The following is a 24,520-nucleotide window of genomic DNA, read 5'->3' as shown; positions in this document are numbered from 1 at the left end:
GGGGCGAAGGTTCACCTTCCAACAGGACAATGACCCTAAGAACACAGCAAAGACAATGCAGGAGTGGCTTCGGGACAAGTCGCAATGTCCTTGAGTGGCCCAGCTAGAGCGCAGGACTTGAACCCCATCACACATCTCTGGAGAGACCTGAAAATAGCTGTGCAGCGATGCTCCCTATCCAACATGACAGAGCTTGAGAAGATCTGCAGAGAAGAATGAAGAACTCCCCAAATACACATGTACCAAGCTTGTAGCATCATACCCAAGACTAGAGGCTGTAATCACTGCCAAAGGTGCTTCAACAAAGTACTGAGTAAAGGGTCTGGATACTTATGTAAATGTGATCTTATTTATTTTTAATACATTTGCAACAAAACAAAAAACATTTTGCTTTGTCATTATAGGGTAGTGCGTGTAGATCAATGAGCGGGGAAAAAGCTAGAGGTCGACCGATTATGATTTTTCAACGCCGATGCCGATTATTGGAGGACCAAAAAAGCCGATACCGATTAAATCAGCCGGTTTTTATTTATAATAATGACAATTACAACAATACTGAATGAACACTTATTTTAACTTAATATAATACAATCAAATCAATTTAGCCTCAAATAAATAATGAAACATGTTCAATTTGTTTTAAAAAATGCAAAGACAAAGTGTTGGAGAAGAAAGTAAAGGGCAATATGTGCCATGTAAGAAAGCTAACGTTTAAGTACCTTGCTCAGAACATGAGCTGAAAGCTGGTGGTTCCTTTTAACATGAGTCTTCAATATTCCCAGGAAAGAAGTTTTAGCTTGTAGTTATTATAGGACTAATTCTCTCCATTTCATATACCTTTGACTATTGGATGTTCTTATAGGCACATTAGTATTGCCAGTGTAACAGTATAGCTGCCGTCCCTCTCCTCGCTCCTACTTGGGCTCGAACCAGGAACACATCGACAACAGCCACCCTCGAAGCAGCGTTACCCGTGCAGAGCAAGGGGACAACTACTCCAAGTCTCAGAGCGAGTGACGTTTGAAACGCTATTAGCGTGCACCCCGCTAACTAGCTAGCCATTTCACATCGGTTACACCAGCTTAATCTCGGGAGTTGATAGGCTTGAAGTCATAAACAGCGCAATGCTTGAAGCATTGCGAAGAGCTGCTGGCAAAACGCATGAAAGTGCTGCTTGAATGAATGCTTACGAGCCTGCTGGTGCCTATCACCGCTCAGTCAGACTGCTCTATCAAATCATAGACTTAATTATAATATAATAAACACACAGAAATACGAGCCTTAGGTCATTAATATGGTCGAATCCGGAAACTATCATCTCGGAAACAAAACGTTATTCCTGTTACATTGCACAATCTTCAATGTCATGTCATAATTAAGTTAAATTCTGGCAAATTAGTTCACAACAAGCCAGGCGGCCCAAACTGTTGCATATACCCTGACTCTGCGTGCAATGAATGCAAGAGAAGTGACAATTTCACCTGGTTAATATTGCCTGCTAACCTGGATTTCTTTTAGCTAAATATGCAGATTTAAAAATATATACTTCTGTGTATTGATTTTAAGAAAGGCATTGATGTTTATGGTTAGGTACAGCGTGCAACGATTGTGCTTTCTTCACAAATGCGCTTTAGTTAAATCATCCTCCGTTTGGCGAAGTTGGCTGTCTTTGTTAGGAAGAAATGGTCTTCACAAAGTTCGCAACGAGCCAGGCGGCCCAAACTGCTGCATATACCCTGACTCTGTTGCAAGAGGGGACACATTTTCCCTAGTTAAAAGAAATTCATGTTAGCAGGCAATATTAACTAAATATGTAGGTTTAAAAATATATACTTGTGTATTGATTTTAAGAAAGACATTGATGTTTATGGTTAGGTACATGTTGTAGCAATGACAGTCCTTTTTCGCGAATGCACACCGCATCGATTATATGCAACACAGGACAGGCTAGATAAACTAGTAATATCATCAACCATGTGTAGTTAACTAGTGATTATGATTTTGAGAGATTGTTTTTTATAAGTTTAATGCTAGCTAGCAACTTACTTATAGAAGAATTGTCTAATAAAATGTAAATGAATCAATAATCCATTATTAATTAGTAGTTATGTAGCATGGATAAAGAATAATTAATGTACTGAATGGTTAGTCCCGTACGGTCTAGTAGAAGGCCGGGAAAAAAATGTGTGTGTGTGTTTTAAGCAGGGGTGTTTTAGTAGCAGGGAGGCATCTCCAAGGTTTCTCTAATCTCGAGGGAAAGGAACGGGCAGAGCTGGATAGTGATTAACGGTTGTGAGAAATCCGGGGAGTGAAACATGCATCTAATATTTGTGTGTATGTAACAGTGTAGGTTCCGTCCCTCTCTTCGCCCCAACCCGGGCTCGAACCAGGGACCCTTGCACACATCAACAACTGACACCCACGAAGCATCGTTACCCATCGCGCCACAAAAGCCACGGCCCTTGCAACGCAAGGGGAAACCCTACTTCAAGTCTCAGAGCGAGTGACGTCACTGATTGAAACGCTATTAGCGCGCACCACCGCTAACTACTAGCCATTTCACATCGGTTACATGTATGTATGTACGTATGTATGTATGTATGTAATCTACGATTTGTGTGGAGGAGTGTGCGTAAATGAGGAGCCTGGTATATAATGATGTTTTGTTATTTGGACAACAGAATGTTCTCTGAATAAAGCCGAATGAACCTTTTGCAGAAAGCTGAGTCCTTGCCTAATTATTCTTAAACCCAGTGGATTAGTCAAGGCTTATTGATTACTAATTATTATCATTAAGATATAAAATTCCGTTAACACTTACCTTGGCTTCTTACTACATTCGCGTAACAGGCAGGCTCCTCGTGGAATGCAATGTAAAGCAGGTGGTTAGAGCGTTGGACTAGTTAACCGTAAGGTTGCAAGATTGAATCCCTGAGCTGACAAGGTAAAAATCTGTCGTTCTGCCCCTGAACAAGGCAGTTATCCCACCGTTCCTAGGCCGTCATGAAAAATAAGAATGTGTTCTTAACTGACTTGCCTAGTTAAAGGTGTTAAAAAAATAAAATAAAAAATGTAAAAGGCAAATCGGTGTCCAAAAGTACTGATTACCGATTGTTGTGAAAAGTTGAAATCGGCCCTAATTAAAATCGGCCATTCCGATTAATCGGTCGACCTCTAGAAAAAAACAATTTAAATCAATTTTAGAATAAGGCTGTAAAGTAACAAAATAAGGAAAAAGTCAAGGGGTGTGAATATTTTCCGAATGCACTGTATTTCCACACACTGGTCCCAGCATAACACATCCCTCTGAGAACAAATTGGATATCTATCCGTCATCATTGCTAAAACTCACAATTAGATTGACAAATGTACACAACGTATAAAACCATCTGATGCTAGTAGGCCTATTCATAAGCACTACATGAAATTAGTTTGATCTTGCTTTGATTGAAACTCCTCTGGATCCAGGTAGTTTCCAATGAATGGAAAATCTGGAAAGCGTACACTCCCTCATAGGGACTGTTACGCCATATGATAATGCTTAGCATTCCGTATCTAATTTAACCGTGAACCAGAGCTAAATTTGTCCAGCAAACTTTGACTGATATGCACAGACAGTTTTTCCTCAAAGCAGAGCAGGTAGCTAGCCCGGCAATAATAAAATGACAGTGATGGGCTTGGCTTTTCTCTAGAAACCACAGCAGCAAACATGCAGCGAGCCAGGCTCTAATAATGGACGGAAGCCTCAGTGTATAACTTCATAGCATTCCATAATGACTGGTGAAGCAGTCAAGCCTTACTGCCTAATCTTGTGTATTATATTAAAACTAAGATAGCATAATAACCCACCCACCATGGTTGGAAAATGCTTACTTCTGAGCCAAACTGAGCTAGAACAGATGACTGTTTTCTCAACAGCATTCCATTTAAAACAGGCATGAAAAAAAATGACTTTCTAAAATCCGTAACAGAGTCCACATCATTGAACCATCTCTGAATCCCTGGACACGGTGTGCAGTGAAGGAGACTAAACTGCCTGTAACTTCATCCACTTTTCCCCTCCTTGGACTGGTCATAAAACTAAAAAAGGTGTGACTACACCAGGGGTGGCCTACCACCTCCCACTAGGATGGCCCACCCTGGTCATCAGCACCTCACAGCCTGTTAAACCTCAGGCCACACAGCTGGTGACAGCTCCTGTACGTGAAGCTTGAGGCCTGTAGTCTTAACAGTATTTGAATGTTTGGTTTCTTAAATGTGATTTTTATTATCACTCATTGAGTGCATGTTGTTGCTCGACCACAAGACACTTGCGTTCAGCCTGCATGGTCAATGCAGCACATGCAACAATGTTGATTACTACAATGCGGTTTCCACTTTGCTTCTAAATATAAATGCACAAGCTTTCTATAATTACACTATTAGATTGTGTTTCTTACATCTGGCTAGCTAATAAATGTACTGAATCAGCGCAAACGTAGCTATACAGCCTGATACCAGTGATGGTGTAGGCCTAAATCTGAAAGTTGTTTGTGCAACAGTATCTTCTAAATCAAAGAGGAATAGGTGAAGCATGACAATGTTAGCTACATGAAGCAGCTAAGAGAAAACATTTCATGTAACTAAAGATTATAGGGTCCCCTAGGAAACACTGACTAATACTTTAGTTCCTTCCCTGTCACAATAAGCCCTCCCTGGCATTTTCATTCATTGTCATGTTACATTTACATTTAGCAGACGCTCTTATCCAGAGCGACTTACAAATTGGTGGATTCACCTTATAATATCCAGTGGAACAACCACTTACAATAGTGCATCTAAATCTTTTAGGGGAGGGGGGGGTTAGAAGGATAACTTTATCCTATCCCAGGTATTCCTTGAAGAGGTGGGGTTTCAGGTGTCTCCGGAAGGTGTATAATAATTATTATTATTTTTCCATGATTCCAATCGTTCACTCAAGTGTTTTAATTCAAAATCACAAGTCAAATTGCAAAATTTGGTTAAAAATAAAGCCTAGATGTTTTTTGCCCATATCGTGCAGCCCATGTGGCAGTGTGGAAATTATCTCAAATGAATGCAGGAAATGCAGAAATTGATAAAAATCCAGAAAATTATTTTGGGTTCAAGTTTATTTAAACAGTATAAAACAAATCAAAATAGAGAGAGACGCATTGAAATTACTTAGAATGTATGTGGTGCCACCCTAGGGTCACACAGTACAAAGCAAAATGTAGAACATGCATTATTCCAAAAACGTAAAACACAGTGACATGATATTTTGTCCAGCCCTTAAATAAGAATCCTTGTAATCATTTAGACAATAGGATCAAACCATGCATGGATGAATTAACTAATGGCTTCTTATCATTCATATAAATCACAACTACAGGCCTACATCAGGATTATGTGCCTAGTGAAAACCATTGGAACACTTAGATACTCTTTTTGTTTCACTCTTGATCCTTTCAGGTTTGCATGAAAATTGAGTGTGTGTGCATGTATTATTTAATTTCAAATGTAAATACCCAGTGGCCTTTTGGGTCACAGCGTAAAAGACCACTTGGCTGAGCAGAGCTGCATGTGTGGGGATCTTGCTAAGCCAAGTAAATGTTTCTTTCATTTAATCTTGTCGTTTTACTGTATGGTCGACCTTTGAAAGAACAGGTTGGTGTGGTAAAATAAAGTGTTTTCTTGAGGAGCGGCTCATTCCCCTTGAATCTAACCAGCCAATAACTCTACCACATTGTCCACAAGCTGTATTAATACATACTGCCTTTCCTGTCGAGCTGATTCAACGCCCAATTTAGTCATAGCCCACTGTTGTCTTTTGTGACTTGTAGATCTGATAATGGTAATCGAGGGAAATGGCTGAAGATTAAAAATCACCACCATCCCAAATACTGGCCGAGGTACTCCTGAGCCCATACTCACTCATAAGGCATCTCAGAGTAGGAGTGCTGATCTAGGATCAGGTTCCCCTGTTCATATGTATTTGTGATCCAAAGGCAACGCTGATCCTAGATCAGCACTCCTACTCTGAGATGAACTAAGAATGCAGGCCCAGTCCAGCACTAAATATTATGTGCCATTCCTCATCCAGTATCAACAGCAATAGTCCATCTAGAGCCCTCAAACTCAACTCTGGACCTCGAAACCAGTTCCACTGCATTTTTTCATTGTTACCCTGTAATCAGGACTGATTTAGACCTGGGACACCAGGTGAATGCAATTCATCATCAGGTAGAACAAAAAACCACCAGGCTCCGGGCCTCGTAGGGTCCAGTTGAATACCCCTGGCCTAGAGTATATTTCTATTACATAAAGTGCCTTTAAAAAGTATTCATACCCCTTAATTTGTTCCACATTATGTTGTGTTACAGCAGCGTTTCCCAAACTCGGGTCCCAAGGGCCGAGTTTGGGAAACCCTGTGATACAATCTGAATTCAAAATGTATTAAATAGATTCCTCCCCCCCCCCCACACGTACACAAATACCCCATAATGACAAAGTGAAAACATGTTTAGACATTTTTGCATATGTATTGAAAATTAAATACAGAAATCGAATTAACATAAGTAGTCACACCCCTTTGCTATGACACTCCAAAATAAGCACAGGTGCATCCAATTTCCTTTGATCAACCTTGAGATATCACTACAACTTGGAGTCCACCTGTGACCAATTAAATTGTTTGGACATGATTTAAAAAGAAACACCGGTCTATGTAATGTTCCCACAGCTGACACTGCATGTCAGAGCAGAAACTATATCATGAAGTCGAAGGAACTGTCCGTAGATCTCCGAGATAGAATTGTGATGAGGCATATATCTGGGGAAGGGTATAAAACAATATCTAGAGTGTTCTAGAGCTGGCCATCGAACCAAATGGAGCAATCGGACAAGAAGGACTTTGGTCAGGGAGGTGACCATGAACCCAATGACTAATCTGACAGAACTACAGAGTTCCTTGGCTAAAATGGGATATCCTGCCAGAAGGACAACAGTCTCTACAGCACTTCACCAATCTGGGCTTTATCGGACAGTGGCAACTCCTGAGTAAAACGACTTTACGATCAAGACACGCAGGTTGAAATATCAAAACGGACTCTGAACAAACTATATTAATTTGGGGACAGGTCGAAAAGCATTAAATGTTTAGCTAGCTAATTTGTCCTGGGATATAAACATAAGGTTGTTATTTTACCTATAATGCTCTGACAATTAATCCATGGATAAAATGGTAAACCGAGTTTGTTTCTAGTAATCTCTCCTCCATCAGGCTTCTTCTTTGGACTTTATACGGCAGTTGGCAACCAACTTTAAGGTGCATTACCACCACCAACTGGACTGGAGTGTGGACCTCAGTTCAGCTTTCAATCACCCACGTGGGTATATGCTCCTGAAAACCAATGAGGAGATGGGAGAAGCAGGACTTGCAGCGTGTCAAGCATAGACCCAAGATCTACTTTAGCGCCTGGCAATGCAGATGCAATGATTGAATAACATGCATGTATACATTTATTTTGCAGCAGGCGGTGTGGTCAGCATGTTAGAGTGGGGCGAAGAATTCCATTCCAACAGGACAATGACCCAAACATACAGCCAAAGCATCACTAACATGGCTTCAGAACAAGAATGTGAAAGTCCTTGAGTGGCACAGCCAAAGCCCAGACTTGAATACCATTGAAAATCTGTGGAAAGACTTGAAGATTGCCGTTCACCACCACTCCCTATCTAACTTAAGAGCTTGATAACATCTGCGAGGAAGAATATCCCCAAATCCAGATGTGCAAAACTAATACTGATATACCCAAGATGACTCAAAGCTGTAATCGCCGCCAAAGGTGCTTCAACAAAAGTATTAACTCAGGGGTGTGAATACTTATGTAAATGAGATCTGCATTTATTTATCATAACATTTACAAACATGTTTTCACTTTGTCATTATGGGGTATTGTGTGTAGATGGGTGAGATAAACATGTTTTTAAAAAATCCTTTTAGAATTCAGGCTGTAACAAAATGTGGAATAATTCAAGGGGTATGAATACTTTGAAGACACTGTAGTGCAAAGTGATAAAGATAGATAACTCAAGCCTCCTTGCCTGCAGTGATGCATGTCTGCTCTGTATACCAGCTAAGCTAAGGCAAAGACTGTTCAAATGTTCTGTTCAAATGCTTTTCCCTACCAAACATTAACATCTACCTTAGGGGAAGGGAATTGATGTTCACTTCATAAAAACAAGCCTGTTGATCACATACATTTTTCTTTGACTGCATTAGGGTCTTTCTATAAACTAGGGTAGCAGTGTAGATTTCCTACACTGGACAATTTGTTACAGATGTTCATACTGCAAGTCATTGATAATGGTGAAGCCAACTTGTGTATTATCAATACCTTAAAAATCATTCAGGGTGGGTGTCAAGTGTCATACAGAATCTCAAACTGAGCTGTAGTAGTGACTGACTTTTCCAGCTATTTTCAACCCTGACTATGGCATTTCCTCAGTTTTCAGTTGTGGTGAAATGGAGTGACAGACAGGTTTGACGTGTGGCAGTGGTCTGGACTCGGTGGTCTCATGTTACACAGAGCAGGTGGTTAGTCAACAAAACAAAAACAGAATGACCGGTCCAGATGGTATGACAGGGACAGGAGGATTAAGATCAATGTATGAAGCGTTTGGTTTGGGCCATGACAGACAGCCACTTCTGGACCATTCAGAGAAACCACCCCAATAAAGAGGGACAAATCCGTTCGGTTTCAGCCTAACTAGTGGTGTTCCCTAAATGGCACCCTACTCCCTGCATAGTGCACTACTTTTGATCAGAGCCTCTGGTCAAAAGTAGTGCATTATATGTAGGGAATAGGGTGCCATTTGGGACACATACTAGGAGAACAATGGTTTGTATCTATGTTGAGCTATACCCCATCTATTCCTCTTAGCTCAATAGTTTAGCATCAGGTTAGATGTGTGTTTACAGCCACTGACTTTTCCTGCCATGTTATAACTCTGGACTTTGAACATGCCTACAAACTACGTCTGACTAGCAAGTGATATGAGAAACGTTGAGCACTGTCAGGACAACCTTAACCATTTTAGCCTAGATTGGCATCTTTCAAACTAACCTGTCTGAGAAAATTGAAGAGAGCTGAAAACATGCTGAGTACTACAACCTTGAATGCAGACTGCAATGTACTGTAGAAAGAATCAGACATGGCATTGGCAGATATTGATTGAGTAAGGGGAACTTCGTGCATGTACAGTATAATGACAGAAAATACTTTCAACTGAAGATCAATGTATGCTGCAACAGGTTGTGTGTGCACCCGCAAAAACACCAGTCTCAACATCAACAGTGAAGAGGCGACTCCAGGATGCTGGTCATCTAGGCAGAGTTGCAAAGAAAAAGCCATATCTCAGACTGGTCAATAAAAATAAAAGATTAAGATGGGCAAAAGAACACCGACACTGGAACTCTGCCTAGAAGGCCAGCATCCCGGAGTCGCCTCTTCACTGTTGACGTTGAGACTGGTGTTTTACGGGTACTATTTAATGAAGCTTCCAGTTGAGGACTTGTGAGGCGTCTGTTTCTCAAACTAGACACTAATGTACTTGTCCTCTTGCTCAGTTGTGCACCGGGGCCTCCCACTCTTTCTATTCTGTGAAGGGAGTAGTACACAGCGTTGTACGAGATCTTCAGTTTCTTGGCAATTTCTCGCATGGAATAGCCTTCATTTCTCAGAACAAGAATAGACTGACGAGTTTCAGAAGAAAGTTCTTTGTTTCTGGCCATTTTGAGCCTGTAATAAAACTCACAAAAATAACAATTGCAAAAGGGTTTTCTAATGATCAATTAGCCTTTTAAAATTATAAACTTGGATTAGCTAACACAACATGCCATTGGAACACTGGAGTGATGGTTGCTGATAATAGGCCTCTGTACGCCTATGTAGATATTCCATTAAAAAAAAAAATCTGCCGTTTACGGCAACAATAGTCATTTACAACATTAACAATATCTACACTGTATTTCTGATCAATTTGATGTTATGTTAATGGACAAAAAAAATGTGGGGCGGCAGGTGGTTAGTGTGTTGGGCCAGTAACCCAACGGTTGCTAGATCGAATCCCCGAGCTGACAAGGTTAAAATTGATGTTCTGCCCCTGAACAAGGCAGTTAATTCACTGTTCCTAGGCCGTCATTGCAAATAAGAATGTTCTTAACTGACTTGCCTAGATAAATAAAAGGTTAAATAAAAAATTAAAAAATGTAAAATGTGCTTTTCTTTAAAAAACAAGGACATTTCAAAGTGACCCCAAACTTTTGAAAGGTAGTGCATGTCAGAGCAAAAACCAAGCCATGAGGTCGAACAAATTGTCCGTGGAGCTCAGAGACAGGATTGTGTCGAGGCACAGATCTGGGGAAGGGTACCAAAAATGTTATGCAGCATTGAAGGTCCCCCAAGAACAGTGGCCTCCATCATACTTAAATGGAAGAAATTTGGAACCACCAAGACTCTTCCTAGAGCTGGCCGCCCAGCCAAACTGTGCAATCGGGTCAGGGTGGAGACCAAGAACCCAATCAGGGCTTTATGGTAGAGTGGCCAGACGGAAGCCACTCTTCAGTAAAAGGCACATGACTGCATACTTGGAGTTTGCCAAAAGGCACCTAAAGGACTCAGACCATGAGAAGCAAGACTCTCTGGTCTGGTGAAACCGAGATTAAACTCTTTGGCCTGAATGCCAAGCGTCACATCTTGAGGAAACCTGACAGCATCCCTACGGTGAAGCATGGTGGTGGCAGCATCATGCTGTGTGGATGTTTTTCAGCAGCAGGGACTGGGAGACTAGTCAGGATCGAGGGAAAGATGAGCAGAGCAGAGTACAGAGAGGTCCTTGATGGAAACCTGCTCCAGAGCACTCAGGCCCTCAGACTGGAGCGAAGGTTCACCTTCCAACAGGACAACGACCCTAAGCACACAGCCAAGACAACGCAGGAGTGGCTTCAGGACAAGTCTCTGAATGTCCTTGAGTGGCCCTGCTAGAGCGCTCAGGACATGAACCCGATCAAACATCACTGGAGAGAACTGAGACCAGCTGTGCCTCGAAGCTCCCCATCCAACCTGACAGAGCTTGAGAGGACCTGCAGAGAACAATGGGAAAAACTCGCTTAATACAGGTGTGTCTGTATTTGTAATACATCTGCAACAATGTCTAGAAACCTGTTTTTGCTTTGTCATTATGGGGTATTGTGCGTAGATTGATGAGGGAAAAAAATGATTGAATCAATTTTAGCATAAGACTAACGTAACAAAATGTGGGAAAAGTTAAGTGGTCTGAATACTGTATTTGCTAACTGAAGCACTTCTTTTAAACAAGACTGATGACGCTGGTGGAAGAGAAACTGCAGGCGAGAGAAAGACAGTGAACACAACAGCTATAGGGTCTGGAGACAGAGTGGAAAACATCCAGGAAGGAGCTTGCCAAAAGCAAACAGCTGGACACATCTGCGGTCACCGAGTTACCGCATTTGGAGAGAAAGAAGAGAAAAAGGGGGTTCTGGAAGAGGAGCAGGCCCTTTGGAGTGCAAGTGCTAGTGTAAATAAAATACCCTTTCTTTTGTCTGTCTGTGAGAAGCCTGTCATTGCTGGGACGGCTTAAGGGCCTCTCTCTCACCCCCCCCCCCCCCCCCCTCTCCCTTAGAGAGCCACAGAGTGTCTGCTGCAGCCCAGGGAGACAGCAGGCAGGCAAGCTAATTGACGAACGCTGTCCTTCGTTTTACTGTGGCTGAGTAGCAGGGCCTATGAGCTGGTTCTGGCACCGCTGTGGAGGGACAGACAGCCACCCGCTGGCGTGTGGCACAACACGGGGTCTGAGGCACAGCCCCCCACTACCCAACTGTCTGTATGCCAAAACAAGGGCTAGCGTGTAGGTCAGCAGCACAGCATGTCCTCCATCTCATTACTGGTTAATTTGGTTGAACTGTAGTTGTTCAACCATACTGGTCCATGGGAATCACAAAGGGAACAGTAAACTGAACTCAAAGGAGGCAAAACCAAAACCTCTCCACCAACCTACTGTCCGACATGTGGATTGTTTCTGTTGGGCTCAAATATTTCTGATGGTGTGCACCAAACAATGCTGTTCACTTGTGTGTTTGACATTTTGCCTGAAACATCAAGTCTTTATAAAACAGGGGGCCTTTGTTGCTTGTGGCCTCAACTTTGACAAAAAGATGCAACCTACACAACAACATGCCAGCAGTGGGGTGGAGGTAGACGGCTCTTAACAAAGACCGGGTGGAGGAAGGACCTAGGCCAGGGACTCACATGTGTGGGCTGAGCTCGTAGAAGTTCCTGTTGCGATACTCCTCCACCTTCTCTGGTGTGAAGATAGGCAGAGACCTGTAGGGGTTCATGGAGATCACCACACTGCCGATGTATGTCTGCAGAGAGAGAAAACAAGACATCAGGGTATGATATGCAGTAAGTAGTAGTGTTAAGACATTTGTGACAGTAGAGATCACCACAATACTGATGTGTAGCGAGAGAGAGACTTCAGAAGCAGAAGTGACCGTAAAGTGTAAGAGTGAGAAAGAACAAGAGTTGATTGCCATCAGGGTGTTTAGCTAGATGCCTCAAGTGGTGTAGGAGATAGAGTAGTGTTCAGAGAGTTTGAATCTCAGGTAGGGCATACTGCTGTGGTGTCTGAAAGTGATAACATGCCCAGATCTGCTCTCAGGGAAGCACTGAGCTGAGAGGAGTTTAATTTCTGCCTCCCTCAGCTCTTCCCAGCTGGGAATTCCATCATGTTGCGTTTAATTAGGCATGCTGAAACCGGAGTGGAGGAAGCACAGACAAGAGACGTAAAAGCTAAGGAAATATGTGTGGAATCCTGGGACGCGGTGGTTGGAGAACAACGCTTTGAGCAGTGGATGGGCAACAAAGGTTAAGTTGCCACAGAGGTGTCCGGTAGATGGAGGAATGTAGGGGCAGAGGGTGGTGGGGGAAATTACTATATATGAATGGACAAAGCTATTCATTCCCATGTGTTGACTCAACAGCGCATTGAAACCATATGAAGTCTGTTAAGATGGTGTTTAATGGAGACATAACATGCGCAGTTTGAACAACTCCAGGAAGTGACGTTGCAGGCTAGGTAAGCGCTGCCCCTCATTGAGTAACTTAAGTTGAAGGCCGACCAGGGTACTGCAGGCTGCCATTAGCAACTTAATTATCCTTAACTTTGTGTGATTTTAAAATAAAATCAGTTCAAGGACATTCGTCAAATCAAATTCTTGGTCACATGAACAGAATACAACAGGTGTAGACTTGACCGTGAAACACTTACTTATGAGCCCATTCCCAACAATGCAGAGTTAAAAGAAAAATATTTGCTAAAAAAAAACAAAAAAAAAGAAATGAGGCTGTTAGAAACAATTGTTACCGTGATTACGTTTCATTTTTTATTTCCACGAAGATAGCAATTTTTCCATTCACTATAATGGGGGGGGATCCTGTTTTCTGCTGACAATGCCTGCAGTACTGCGGTCGGTCTTGAACTTCCGTGGCTTCAAGGAGAGGGGGCAGTCGTTCTGAGACTTCTTTACCAATAGTGATGGCTGATATGAGACACTGAATTCAAGGAAATAGAACTGAGATTTAGTCGGAAGGAAAAATGGGTAAGCTTGGCAACATTAGCATAGCCGGTGCAATTTCTTGTGCTGTGTTTACGTGGTTTGAGGTAAATGCCGTCGAGGCTGGCGGTGAATGCCGTCAGTCGCCACAGTAGACAGAACTTGCCGCCAGAGTTCAAATATTTAAACTTTTGCCATAGCGTTGTTTTCTACCGGATGTTGGATTTGCACCGTTTGTTAAGTGAAATCACCATAGCAACATAGCGTCATGCTGGATTGCCTTTGTCGTTACCGTCTTTCTTGCTTTGTTGTCCCTGCCAACTGGCATGAAGGTTTTTGCTTTCCTTGTCTAAATACAGCATTAGAGCATTCTCTATGTACCGTAAATCTTATTCCTTTAAATTCCGATTCAGAAAAACATGAACTTATGCACTTTGCAATTACTGCTCAGAGAATGTTAAGAATGATACATAACTACTTCATATTTGACATTTTCTGAGCTCCATGTCTTACTGCAGTGTGTGGGTGACGAAAGTTAGTACTTTCTGAAAGAGCACCACGTAATCAATCAAACTGAAAACACTACATTGACCACACTGCAATTACAGTTGGTTCTAAACAACTCTTGATCCTCTTCACTTTCTCCTCTCTGTTATAATGGAAGTTATATAACACACTCAGAACAGGCGAGCCAGACCTTCTCCATGGCAAGACCACATCCTACAGCCAAAAAGTACATGGGAGGCATAATCAACTTTATGGAGAAGCCGAGGCCGGACAAAGACAAATGGAGTGTGCAAAATAAAAACACTGTAGGGTCGCTGTTAATGGCTCTGTACACATCTGATGGCCATCTAAGGCAATGTTAAGGAGGCGGCCAAAGGCCTTTTTAGTCTCAACAGGAAGATCTCTGGCCAATGAGCTTATTAACTGAAAGCCAGAGTCAAAGTATGACCAACAATACTAGTAATCAGATGATAATGAATATGACTGTTAGTCCCATACAAGAGTGTGCAGTGGTGATGTCCCACACAAAAAAAGGGGCAATTTCAAAGCTAGCTCTTTAAAGTTCAGGATGAAAGTTAGGCAGTGATGAGTTAATTACAAAAAACAATTTAAAAAGTCCAAAGAGGAAAATAAAATACTTTCTCATTCCAAGCTAAGCATCATAATCCAGACAGTCTAACAGTCTAATTAGATCTAATATATAAAAAGGCAAGACCTTTTCAAGGGAATGTGTATAGTCAGAGGAAATGTCATGCCTAAATTTACATAAAAAAAGTGTGTTTGGCTTGGCTCATCAAAACAGATGGATGACATCAGAAAGGATCATGGGCAAAATAAGGCTTGAAATTGTTAAAAATGTGACATTTCCTGCAGTAATGAGATACTTCCATCCAAATCCCAGGAACACCAAACCAAGGAGGGGATGTTGTGAGCAGGGTGTCATGTGACACTAGGGGTTGGCATGACAACTGGTAAGGGATGAAAAGACCAAGAAAGAAAGAAAATTGACAGCATAATAACAAGGGACACTGACCTGACGGGCCAGCTAGGGATTAGTAGCTAAATGTAGGCTGCAGCCGGCCAGCAAGTCAGGCAGGTTAAACCACTCCTGGCTAGGCCACTAGTTGAGGAAGGCGCCACCCAAATGTTATTATTACAGACTAAGACCAACCATATGCTTTAGGCCCACCTCTATGTTACTGACTGACACCACTGTATGTTTCCACTCCGTACTCAACTGTTGCATTGCTGAAAATAACTTTGTGAATTAAGCTTTTTGTGCATATGGAACATTTCTGGGATATTGTATATCGGCTCATGAAACATGGGACCAACACTTGACATGTTGCGTTTAGATTTTTGTTCAGTGTATGAACTGTAACTCAGTAAAATCTTTCAAATCGTTGCATGTTGCGTTTAGATTTTTGTTCAGTGCAGTTTGACATCTCATTTGTTGAGAGTCAATACAACACAATCTGAATTTACAGCTTGTGACAGAGAAATTTGAGTAAAGCTAAGATGTCAAACACATATCCCCACAGGAAGCTGTATGAATTCAACTAGAATATTATGAAGCCGAGGGAGCCAGCCAATCACAGCTCAGTATGGTGACGACATTCTCTGGCTTGGCTCTGTCCTAGTCAGTAGTGGAGAGAACCAGAGCAATAATCATAGAGGCTGACGTCTGGATACGCTGACCCACAGAGATGCAGTGTTCCTAGGAGCAGAGCTCTGAGCCAGAGCCCTCACCCAGCCCCTTTATTCCAGACACGGGTTCAAATATACAATTTGAAATCATTAAGTTATTTGCAATCATCAACATCATGTCTTTGCTTGATTGATCTTACAAGACCAATAGAATAGTCCTAAAACTGCAAACCCTGACCATCTGGCACTCCAGGCAGGCAGGAGCAAAAGCTCAAAGTATTTGAAACATTTCAAATAGTATTTGAACCCAGGTCGGCTCCAATCATTCACTCAAGTGAAGCAGCCACAGAGCCAGCTCTCCAGAGTCATCCCTGGAGCTTTGGATGTTCTGCCTCATTTGAGACATCTACATTCTTCAGTGATGTGATTTATTGATTGGTAAACTCAGGGCTCTGTGGTGAGGTTGCTGTATCTGTGCCACTGTTTAAGGACGAAAATGAATAGGTTTAAGCACATAGCTAGCAGTGAGTTTAGGAACAATTAATTATGTATCTGCAGAAGCAGACAGCTTGTCTAGGCTAAAATGTAAGCATACACTTTAAACAAAATTGAGGGAACAAAAATAAAGCTGAACCACAGCATTGACACTAACTGGGTTTTGTCCCAGCTGCCTCAGTCAAATTAATTTGCATATTTGCATACATTCAAGCATCAAGTACATTTACTACACACACACACTGAGTTTAACCTCACTAGGGTAGTGGACAGCATTCGGAATTTTGGATGAAAAGCGTGCCCAAAGTAAACTGCCTGCTACTCAGGTCCAGAAGTTAGGATATGCATATAAAAAGGTAGATTCGGATAGAAAACACTCTAAAGTTTCCAAAACTGTTAATATAATGTCTGAGTGTAACAGAACTGATATGGCAGGCGAAAACCTGAGGAAAATCCATCCAGGAAGTGCTGTTATTTTGAAATGCCCGTTTCTCCATTGAAAGCCTATCCACCATACAAAGACCTATGACGCAGTCCACGTTCCCTATGGCTTCCACTTCATGTGGCCAGTCTTTAGGCATTGTTTCAGGCTTTTACGCTGAAAAATGAGGGAGAAACAACTTTCAATGAGAGGACAGTGGAAATTTCCAGGCATGAGTCCTGAGCGTGACCGGGACCGTGTCTTTCTTGTTTTTTCTTTTCCATTGACGAAGCTATTGTCCGGTTGAAATATGATCGATTATTTATGACAAAAAACAACCTGAGGATTGATTATAAACATCGTTTGACATGTTTCTGAACTTTTATGGTACTTTTTGGATTTTTCGTCTGTTGTGACCGCGCTTTGTTCCAATGGATTACTGAACAAAACGCACCAACAAAATGGAGGTTTTTGAATATAAAGGGGGACTTCATCGAACAAAAACAAACATTTGTGTAACATGGAGTCTTGGGAGTGCAATCATATGAAGATCAAAGGTAAGTGATACATTTTATCGCTATTTCTGACTTTTGTTACTCCTCTTCTTGGCTGCTAACTGTTTGAAATGATTTGTCTGCTGGGCACTATTCTCAGATAATCATATGGTTTGCTTTCGCCGTAAAGTCTTTTTGAAATCTGACACCGTGGTTGGATTAACAAGAAGTTAATCTTTAAACCGATGTATAACACTTGTATGTTTCATGAATTTTTATAATGAGTATTTCTGTTTTTGAATTTGGCGCTCTGCAATTTCACTGGATGTTGGCCAGGTGGGACGGAAGCGTCCCACACCCCCTAGAGAGGTTAAAAGTATTTGGCTAAGGTGCATGTAAACTCATTTTCACAATTCCTGACATTTAATCCTAGTAAAAATTCTCTGTTTTAGGTCAGTTAGGATCACCACTTTATTTTAAGAATGTGAAATGTCAGAACAATAGTGTGATTCATTTCAGCTTTTAGTTCTTTCATCACATTCCCAGTGGGTCAGAAGTTTACACTCAATTAGTATTTGGTAGCATTGTCTTTAAATTGTTTAACTTGGGTCAAAGGTTTCGGGTAACCTTCCACAAGCTTCCCACAATAAATTGGGTGAATTTTGGCCCATTCTTCCTGACAGAGCTGGTGTAACCGAGTCAGGTTTGTAGGCCTCCTTGCTCACACGCGCTTTTTGAGTTCTGCCCACAAATTTTCTATAGGATTGAGGTCAGGGCTTGTGATGGTCACTCCAATACCTTGACTTTGTTGTCCTTGAGCCATTTTGCCACAACTTTGGAAGTATGCTTGGGGTCATTGTCCATTTGAAAGACCCATTTGCAACCAAGCTTTAACTTACTGATTGAAGTCTTGAGATGTTGCTTCAATATATCTACATCATTTCCCTTCCTCATGATGCCACCTATTTTGTGAAGTGCACCAGTCCCTCCTGCAGCAAAGCACCCCCACAACATGATGCTGCCACCCCCGTGCTTCACGGTTGGGATGGTGTTCTTCGGCTTGCAAGCATCCCCCTTTTTCCTCCAAACATAACAATGGTCATTATGGCGAAACAGTTCCATTTTTGTTTCATCAGACCAGAGGACATTTATCCAAAAAGTACCATCTTTGTCGCCATGTGCAGTTGCAAACCGTAGTCTGGCTTTTTTTTTTTTTATGGCGGTTTTGGAGCAGTGGCTTCTTCCTTGCTGAGCGGCCTCTCAGGTTGTATCGATATAGGACTCGTTTTACTGTGGATATAGATACTTTTGTACCCATCTCCTCCAGCATCGTCACAAGGTACTTTGCTGTTGTTCTGGGATTGATTTGCACTTTTCGCACCAAAGTAGCATTCTATCTCCTAGAGATGAACGGTCTCCTTCATGAGCGGTATGACGGCTGTGTGGTCCCATGGTGTTTATACTTGCGTACTATTGTTTGTACAGATGAATGTGGTACCTTCAGACGTTTGGAATTTGCTCCCAAGGATGAACCAGACTTGGAGGTCTACCATCTTTATTCTGAGGTCTTGGCTGATTTCTTTTGATTTTCCCATGATGTTAAGCAAAGAGGCACTGAGTTTGAAGGTAGGCCTTGAAATACATCCACAGGTTAATTGACATAATTGGAGGTGTACCCATCATAAGCTTCTAAAGCCATGACATCATTTTCTGGAATTTTTCCAAGCTGTTTAAAGGCACAGTCAACTTAGTGTATGTAAACTTCTGACCCACTGGAATTGCGATACAGTGAATTCTAAGTGAAATAATCTGTCTAAACAATTGTTGTAAAAATTACTGGTGTCATGCACAAAGTAGATGTCCTAATCGACTTGCCAAAGCTATAGTTTGTTAACAAGAAATTTGTGGAGTGGTTGAAAAACTAGTTTTAATGACTCCAACCGAAGTGAATGTAAACTTCTGACTTCAACTGTACATACTCATTCAAGGGTTTTTATATATGTTTTACTATTATCTACATTGCAGAATAATAGTGAAGACATCAAACTAGGAAATATGTAGTAAACAAAAATAGTGTCAAACAAACCAAAATATATTTTATATTCCTCAAAGTAGCCACCCTTTGCCTCGATGACAGCTTTGCACACTCTTGGCATGATCTCAACCAGCTTCATGAGGTAGTCACCTGGAATGCATTTCAATTAACAGGTGTGCCTTGTTAAATGTTAATTTATGGAATTTCTTTCCTTAATGCGTTTGAGCCAACCAGTTATGTTGTGATACGGTAGGGTTGGTATACAGAAGATAGCCCTATTTGGTAAAAGATTAAGTCCATATTATGGCAAGAACAGCTCAAATAAACAAAGAGAAACGACAGTCTATCATTACTTTAAGACATGAAGGTCAGTCAATCAGGAACATCAAGAACTTTGAAAGTTTCTTCAAGTGCAATCGCAAAAACAATCAAGCGCTATGATGCAACTAGCTCTCATGAGGACCGCCACAGGAAAGGAAGACACACAGTAACCTCTGCTGCAGAGGATAAGTTCATTAGAGTTACCAGCCTCAGAAATTGCAACCCAGATAAATGCTTCAGAGTTCAAGTAAGACATCTCAAAAATCAACTGTTCAGAGGAGACTGTGGGAATCAGGCCTTCATGGTCGAATTGCTGCAAAAGAAAACTAATACCAAAGGACACCTATAAGAAGAAGAGACTTGCCGGTGGAAATCTGTTCTTTGGTCTGATGAGTCCAACCCCCGTGTCTTTGTGAGACGCAGAGTAGGTGAACGGATGATGTCCGCATGTGTTGTTCCCACCGTGAAGTATAGAGAAGGTGGTGTGATGGTGCTTTGCTGGTGACACTGTCAGTGATTTATTAAAATTCAAGACACACTTAAGCAGCATGGCCACCATGGCATTCTGCAGCAATAAACCATCCCAACTGGTTTGAGTCCCACTAAGCTATAATTTGTTTTTCAACAGAACAATGACCCAACACACTTCCAGGCTGTGTACAGCTTCTACCCCCAAGCCATAAGACTCCTGAGCAGCTAATCAAATGGCTACCCAGACTATTTGCATTGCTGCCCCCCCCACACACACACACGCTGCTGCTACTCTGTTATTAACAATGCATAGTCACTTTAATAACTCTACCTACATATACTACCTCGACACTGGTGCCCCCGCACATGACTCTGTACCGGGACCCCCGATATTGTTATTTACTGCTGCTTTTTAATTATGTTAGTTTTTTACAAATATTTTCTTTAAACTGTATATTTGGTTGCTTGTAAGTAAGCATTTCACTGTAAGGTCTACACCTGTTGTATTTGGTGCATGTGACAAATACAATTTGATTTAAGGGCTATTTAACCAAGAAGGAGAGTGATGGAGTGCTGCATCAGTTGACCTGACCTCCACAATCAGCCAACCTCAACCCAACTGAGATGGTTTGGGATGAGTTGGCCGGCAGAGTGAAGGTTAAAGTAGCCAACAAGTGCTCAGCATATGTGGGAACTCCTTCAAGACTGTTGGAAAAGCATTCCAGGTGAAGCTGGTTGAGAGAATGCCAAGGGTGTGCAAAGCTGTCATTAAGACAAAGGGTGGCTACTTTGAAGATTCTAAAATATATTTTTGATTTGTTTAACATTTTTTGGTTACTACATGATTCCATGTTTTAGTTCATAGTTTTGATGTCTTCACTATTATTCTACAATGTAGAAAATAGTAAAAATAAAAGAGAACCTTGAATGAGTAGGCGTGTCCAAACCTTTGACTGGTACTGTACGTATAAAACTAAAACTGATGAATGAATAGATTAATGAATAGAATGTAGGGTTGGTATACAGATATACATCTGTGGTATATAGATATATCTGTGTGTGTTATAAAATGGTTCTAACTTGATGAGGGAGAACTTACGTAGATCTCATTGTGGTCGAAGCGTTTCCTCAGGTTCTCGATGAATGAGTCTTCGTTGAGGGGTTCTAGCAGGACCATGTCCCCCACCCCTATCATGTTGTCTAGAAGTGACGTCTTCACCTCCATTTTGGAATCAGCAATCCCCCCTGTAGAGAAAAGTAACAAATTGAATACATTATACAGACAGAGTTGAAACAAGATAACATGGATGTGGCACAATATTGGTAGCAAAAATATATAGTTGCTTCAGATGACATCATCATCTGTCAGTCAATGCATAACTTTAGACAAAGTATGATTAGGCACTCATCCTCGTGCAGTGGCAATCTAATGTGGAATAGTGATATACAGGGAGCGTGATTGGCAGTCCACCACCTTATAGAAGTCTATAGCCTCCCATGTCCATAGTCCACTTCTAGTAGTCCAGCTGTGGTCTGTCTGGATCATTCGTGTCAAGGACAGTCCATCAGTGCCCCTTCCGACCCAACCCCCCAACCCAACCCATCGCGCTCCAGAACAGATAGCGTGCTACCTGCTGATCCAATTTCTGTAATCCCCTCACATTAACTTGCCTCATCCAGGTCCAGCATGGTATTTGACTTCTACAAATGGCCATCTTAAACTGCTCTACATAGTGTGAAATGCATGCCTACAGAACAGTGCTGGTTTCCCCAGAATGATGGCAGCAACTCTGTGCCGTACAGTGTGATGCAGGTAAAAACAAAATATTCACAGCTTGTTTACAGTTAGTGTGATAACTATGCTAATATTACAAGTGTCACCTTTGGAAAAACACAAGCCCAACCAACCTAGAAACACATGTTTGTGCATCATGGTAGGTTGTTATTGCTGATCTAAAAGGACTGGGTTAGAAACGGGAGAACTGTAGACAATAGACGATGGGCATATCGCTTCACCCCGGCCCCTCTATTACAACAACACACAGAGTTTGTGGTACAGCAAATCCCAGATATAAAGGCCTTGAATGTGGCCCTAGGCCTCTTTATCTTCAGCCCTATAGCACTAGGATTAGTGTCCACAGGGGACAGGGAAAGAGGCCGAAAAACCGCCACTCCCAGCAGTGTCTTTGTCTCCTGATCTCTCCCCTGCTTTCTAAATATTACCCAGGGTTTTATCTGGATCAAAAAGGGGCTTAGATGGTGGGCGGGGCATGGCAATGAGTGAGGTCGGCCATCAGCATGGCTACATTTTAGTTAATTTGAGGCCCCCCCATCTTGACACTGTGGAGACATTTCCTGAAATTCTACACATTTTGCCATGCATTCGAGATAAAATGTTGCAGTTTTGAAGCTAGTTTCCTGCAATTCTATGCATTTTCCATGGATAATGTGTTCTTTTGCTTGAAAACATTGAATTTAAGTTTTAATTCTTTGTTTTCGAAATTCAACTCAACCCGACTGTCTTGTGTATATTTTGGTAATAGTTTTTCCATCCCCTCAAACACAAATGACCAAAAGTATGTGGACAGCTGCTTGTCAAACATCTCATTCCAAAATCATGGGCATTAATAGAGAGTTGGTCCCCCCTTTGCTGCTATAACATCCTCCACATTGTTATGTTGAAAACAGGAAAGGGCCTTCCCCAAACTGTTGCCTCAAAATTGGAAGCACAGAATAATCTAGAATTTCATTGTATGCTGTCGCATTAACATCTCCCTTCACTGAAACGAAGGCGCCTAGCAAAACAATGAAAAACAGCCCCACACCATTATTCCTCCTCCAGCAAACTTTACAGTTGGCACTATGCATTGGGTTAGGTAGCATTGTCCTGGCATCCGCCACACCCAGATGATTCGTCCGTCGAACTGCCAGAGAGTGAAGCGTGATTCATCACTCCAGAGAACGCGCTGCCACCGAGTTCAATGGCGGTGAGATTTACACCACTCCTGCCGAGGCTTGGCATTACACATGGTGATTTTAGGCTTGTGTGCGGCTGCTCGGCCACGGAAACCCATTTCATGAAGCTGCCGATGAACAGTTCTTGTGCCGACGTCGCTTCCAGAGGCAGTTTCGATCTCGGTAGTGAGTGTTACAACCGAGGACAGACGATTTTTACGTGCTTCAGCACTTGGTGGTCCTGTTCTATGAGCTTGTGTGGCCTACCACTTCGCGGCTGAGCCATTGTTGCTCCTAGACGTTTCCACTTCACAATAACAGCACTTACAGTTGACCGGGGCAGCTCTAGCATGGCAGAAATCTGACGAACTGACTTGTCAGAAAGATGGCATATCACGGTGTCATGTTGAAAGTCACTGCGCTCCTCAGTGAAACTATTCTACTGTCAATGTTTGTCTATGGAGATTGCATGGCTGTGTGCTTGATTTTATACACACACCAGTCAGCAAAAGGTGTGGCTGGAATAGCCGAATCCACTAATTTTAAGGGGTGTCACATACTTGTGTGTGTAAAAGAAAGGTAGTTGCCCTGTGCTCCCCAGGTTTCGTGTTTCGGAGGTCATTTCAACTGTTTGAACGGGTCGAGTCTGGTCTTTCCATTCAGATTTTGTCAATGTATCCCATATGGCACCCTATTCCCTATAGTGCACTATTTTGACCAGAGCCCTCTGGTAAAAAGTAGCACACTATATAGAGGATAGGGTGCCATTTGGAACGCAGCCTCAGTTTGAGGAGCAAACCCAACCCTGCCTCTCTCAAGCAAAGCAGACGTCCATGGCCCACCCACAAGTCAAGTGCGATGTCCGTTCTTCGATTACATAATTCACAGAGGAATCTCTCAAGTCCACTGTGTCGAGTCCACCGACTCGATGGATTTCAACATGCATCGAGGGAGCAGCCAATGAAACGGCCCCAAACCAAACCTCCGCTGAACAAACACATCCCGGAGAGTTTATTTTGAGCTGGCTATGTTTAGAAGTGTTTGTTATTGGCTGATCAAGAGCTCCTCTGGAGACCTCAGGCCTTCAGGTCCCACAGAGACAGCAGTTTTAGTTTTGGCTGCCTTTCCTGTCCAGGGCCCGTATTCATAAAACAGAGTAGGAGTATTGATCTAGGATCAGGTCCCCCCTCTAACTCATTCATTAGGACTTTAATGGCAAAACTGATCCTAGAGCAGCACTATTACATTAAGATGCTATTAAGAAAAAGGGCCCAGAACTAAGTCAGCAAGTTTGTGTAATGCAAACACGAGGCTTAATTCATAGTAACGTGTAAAGATCTCTGCAAAAACAACATAATCCAATATCTGGGGGGGAAAAACATGACTGCTCTGTTAGGAAAAACAATTCCAACAAGGGATGCAAGATATCGCTAAAAATGACAACGTCGGTGTCAGCCCAATGTCTAGTTTAACGCCGATGTTAAAAACCGATGTCAGCGCTGCCGTGCATACCTATATAACGTAGGTACATGACGTAA

At 42.1% G+C, this 24,520-nt stretch overlaps 1 protein-coding gene across 3 annotated transcripts in view; it reads right to left on the bottom strand.

Annotated features, from left to right (window-relative positions):
• The window catches only part of LOC106582299 (unconventional myosin-Ib), a 171,804-nt gene that overhangs the window by 123,778 nt on the left and 23,506 nt on the right, over positions 1-24,520 (bottom strand). For all 3 annotated transcript variants that reach the window (XM_014165238.3, XM_082967165.1, XM_014165241.3), the window contains exons 2-3: positions 21,127-21,272; positions 12,330-12,445 (exon numbers count right to left, since the gene is read on the bottom strand). In XM_014165238.3, coding sequence (XP_014020713.1) covers positions 12,330-12,445; positions 21,127-21,252 — 242 coding nt within the window. In that variant the 5' untranslated portion in view covers positions 21,253-21,272. The remainder of the gene's footprint in view (positions 1-12,329; positions 12,446-21,126; positions 21,273-24,520) is intronic.

This window comes from Salmo salar, chromosome 21, assembly GCF_965601325.2.
Source record: "Salmo salar chromosome 21, fSalSal1, whole genome shotgun sequence".
Lineage (NCBI taxonomy): Eukaryota > Metazoa > Chordata > Actinopteri > Salmoniformes > Salmonidae > Salmo > Salmo salar.
The sequence above is the reverse complement of the archived record's forward strand: the minus strand, read 5'-3'. Positions and strand labels throughout refer to the sequence as shown.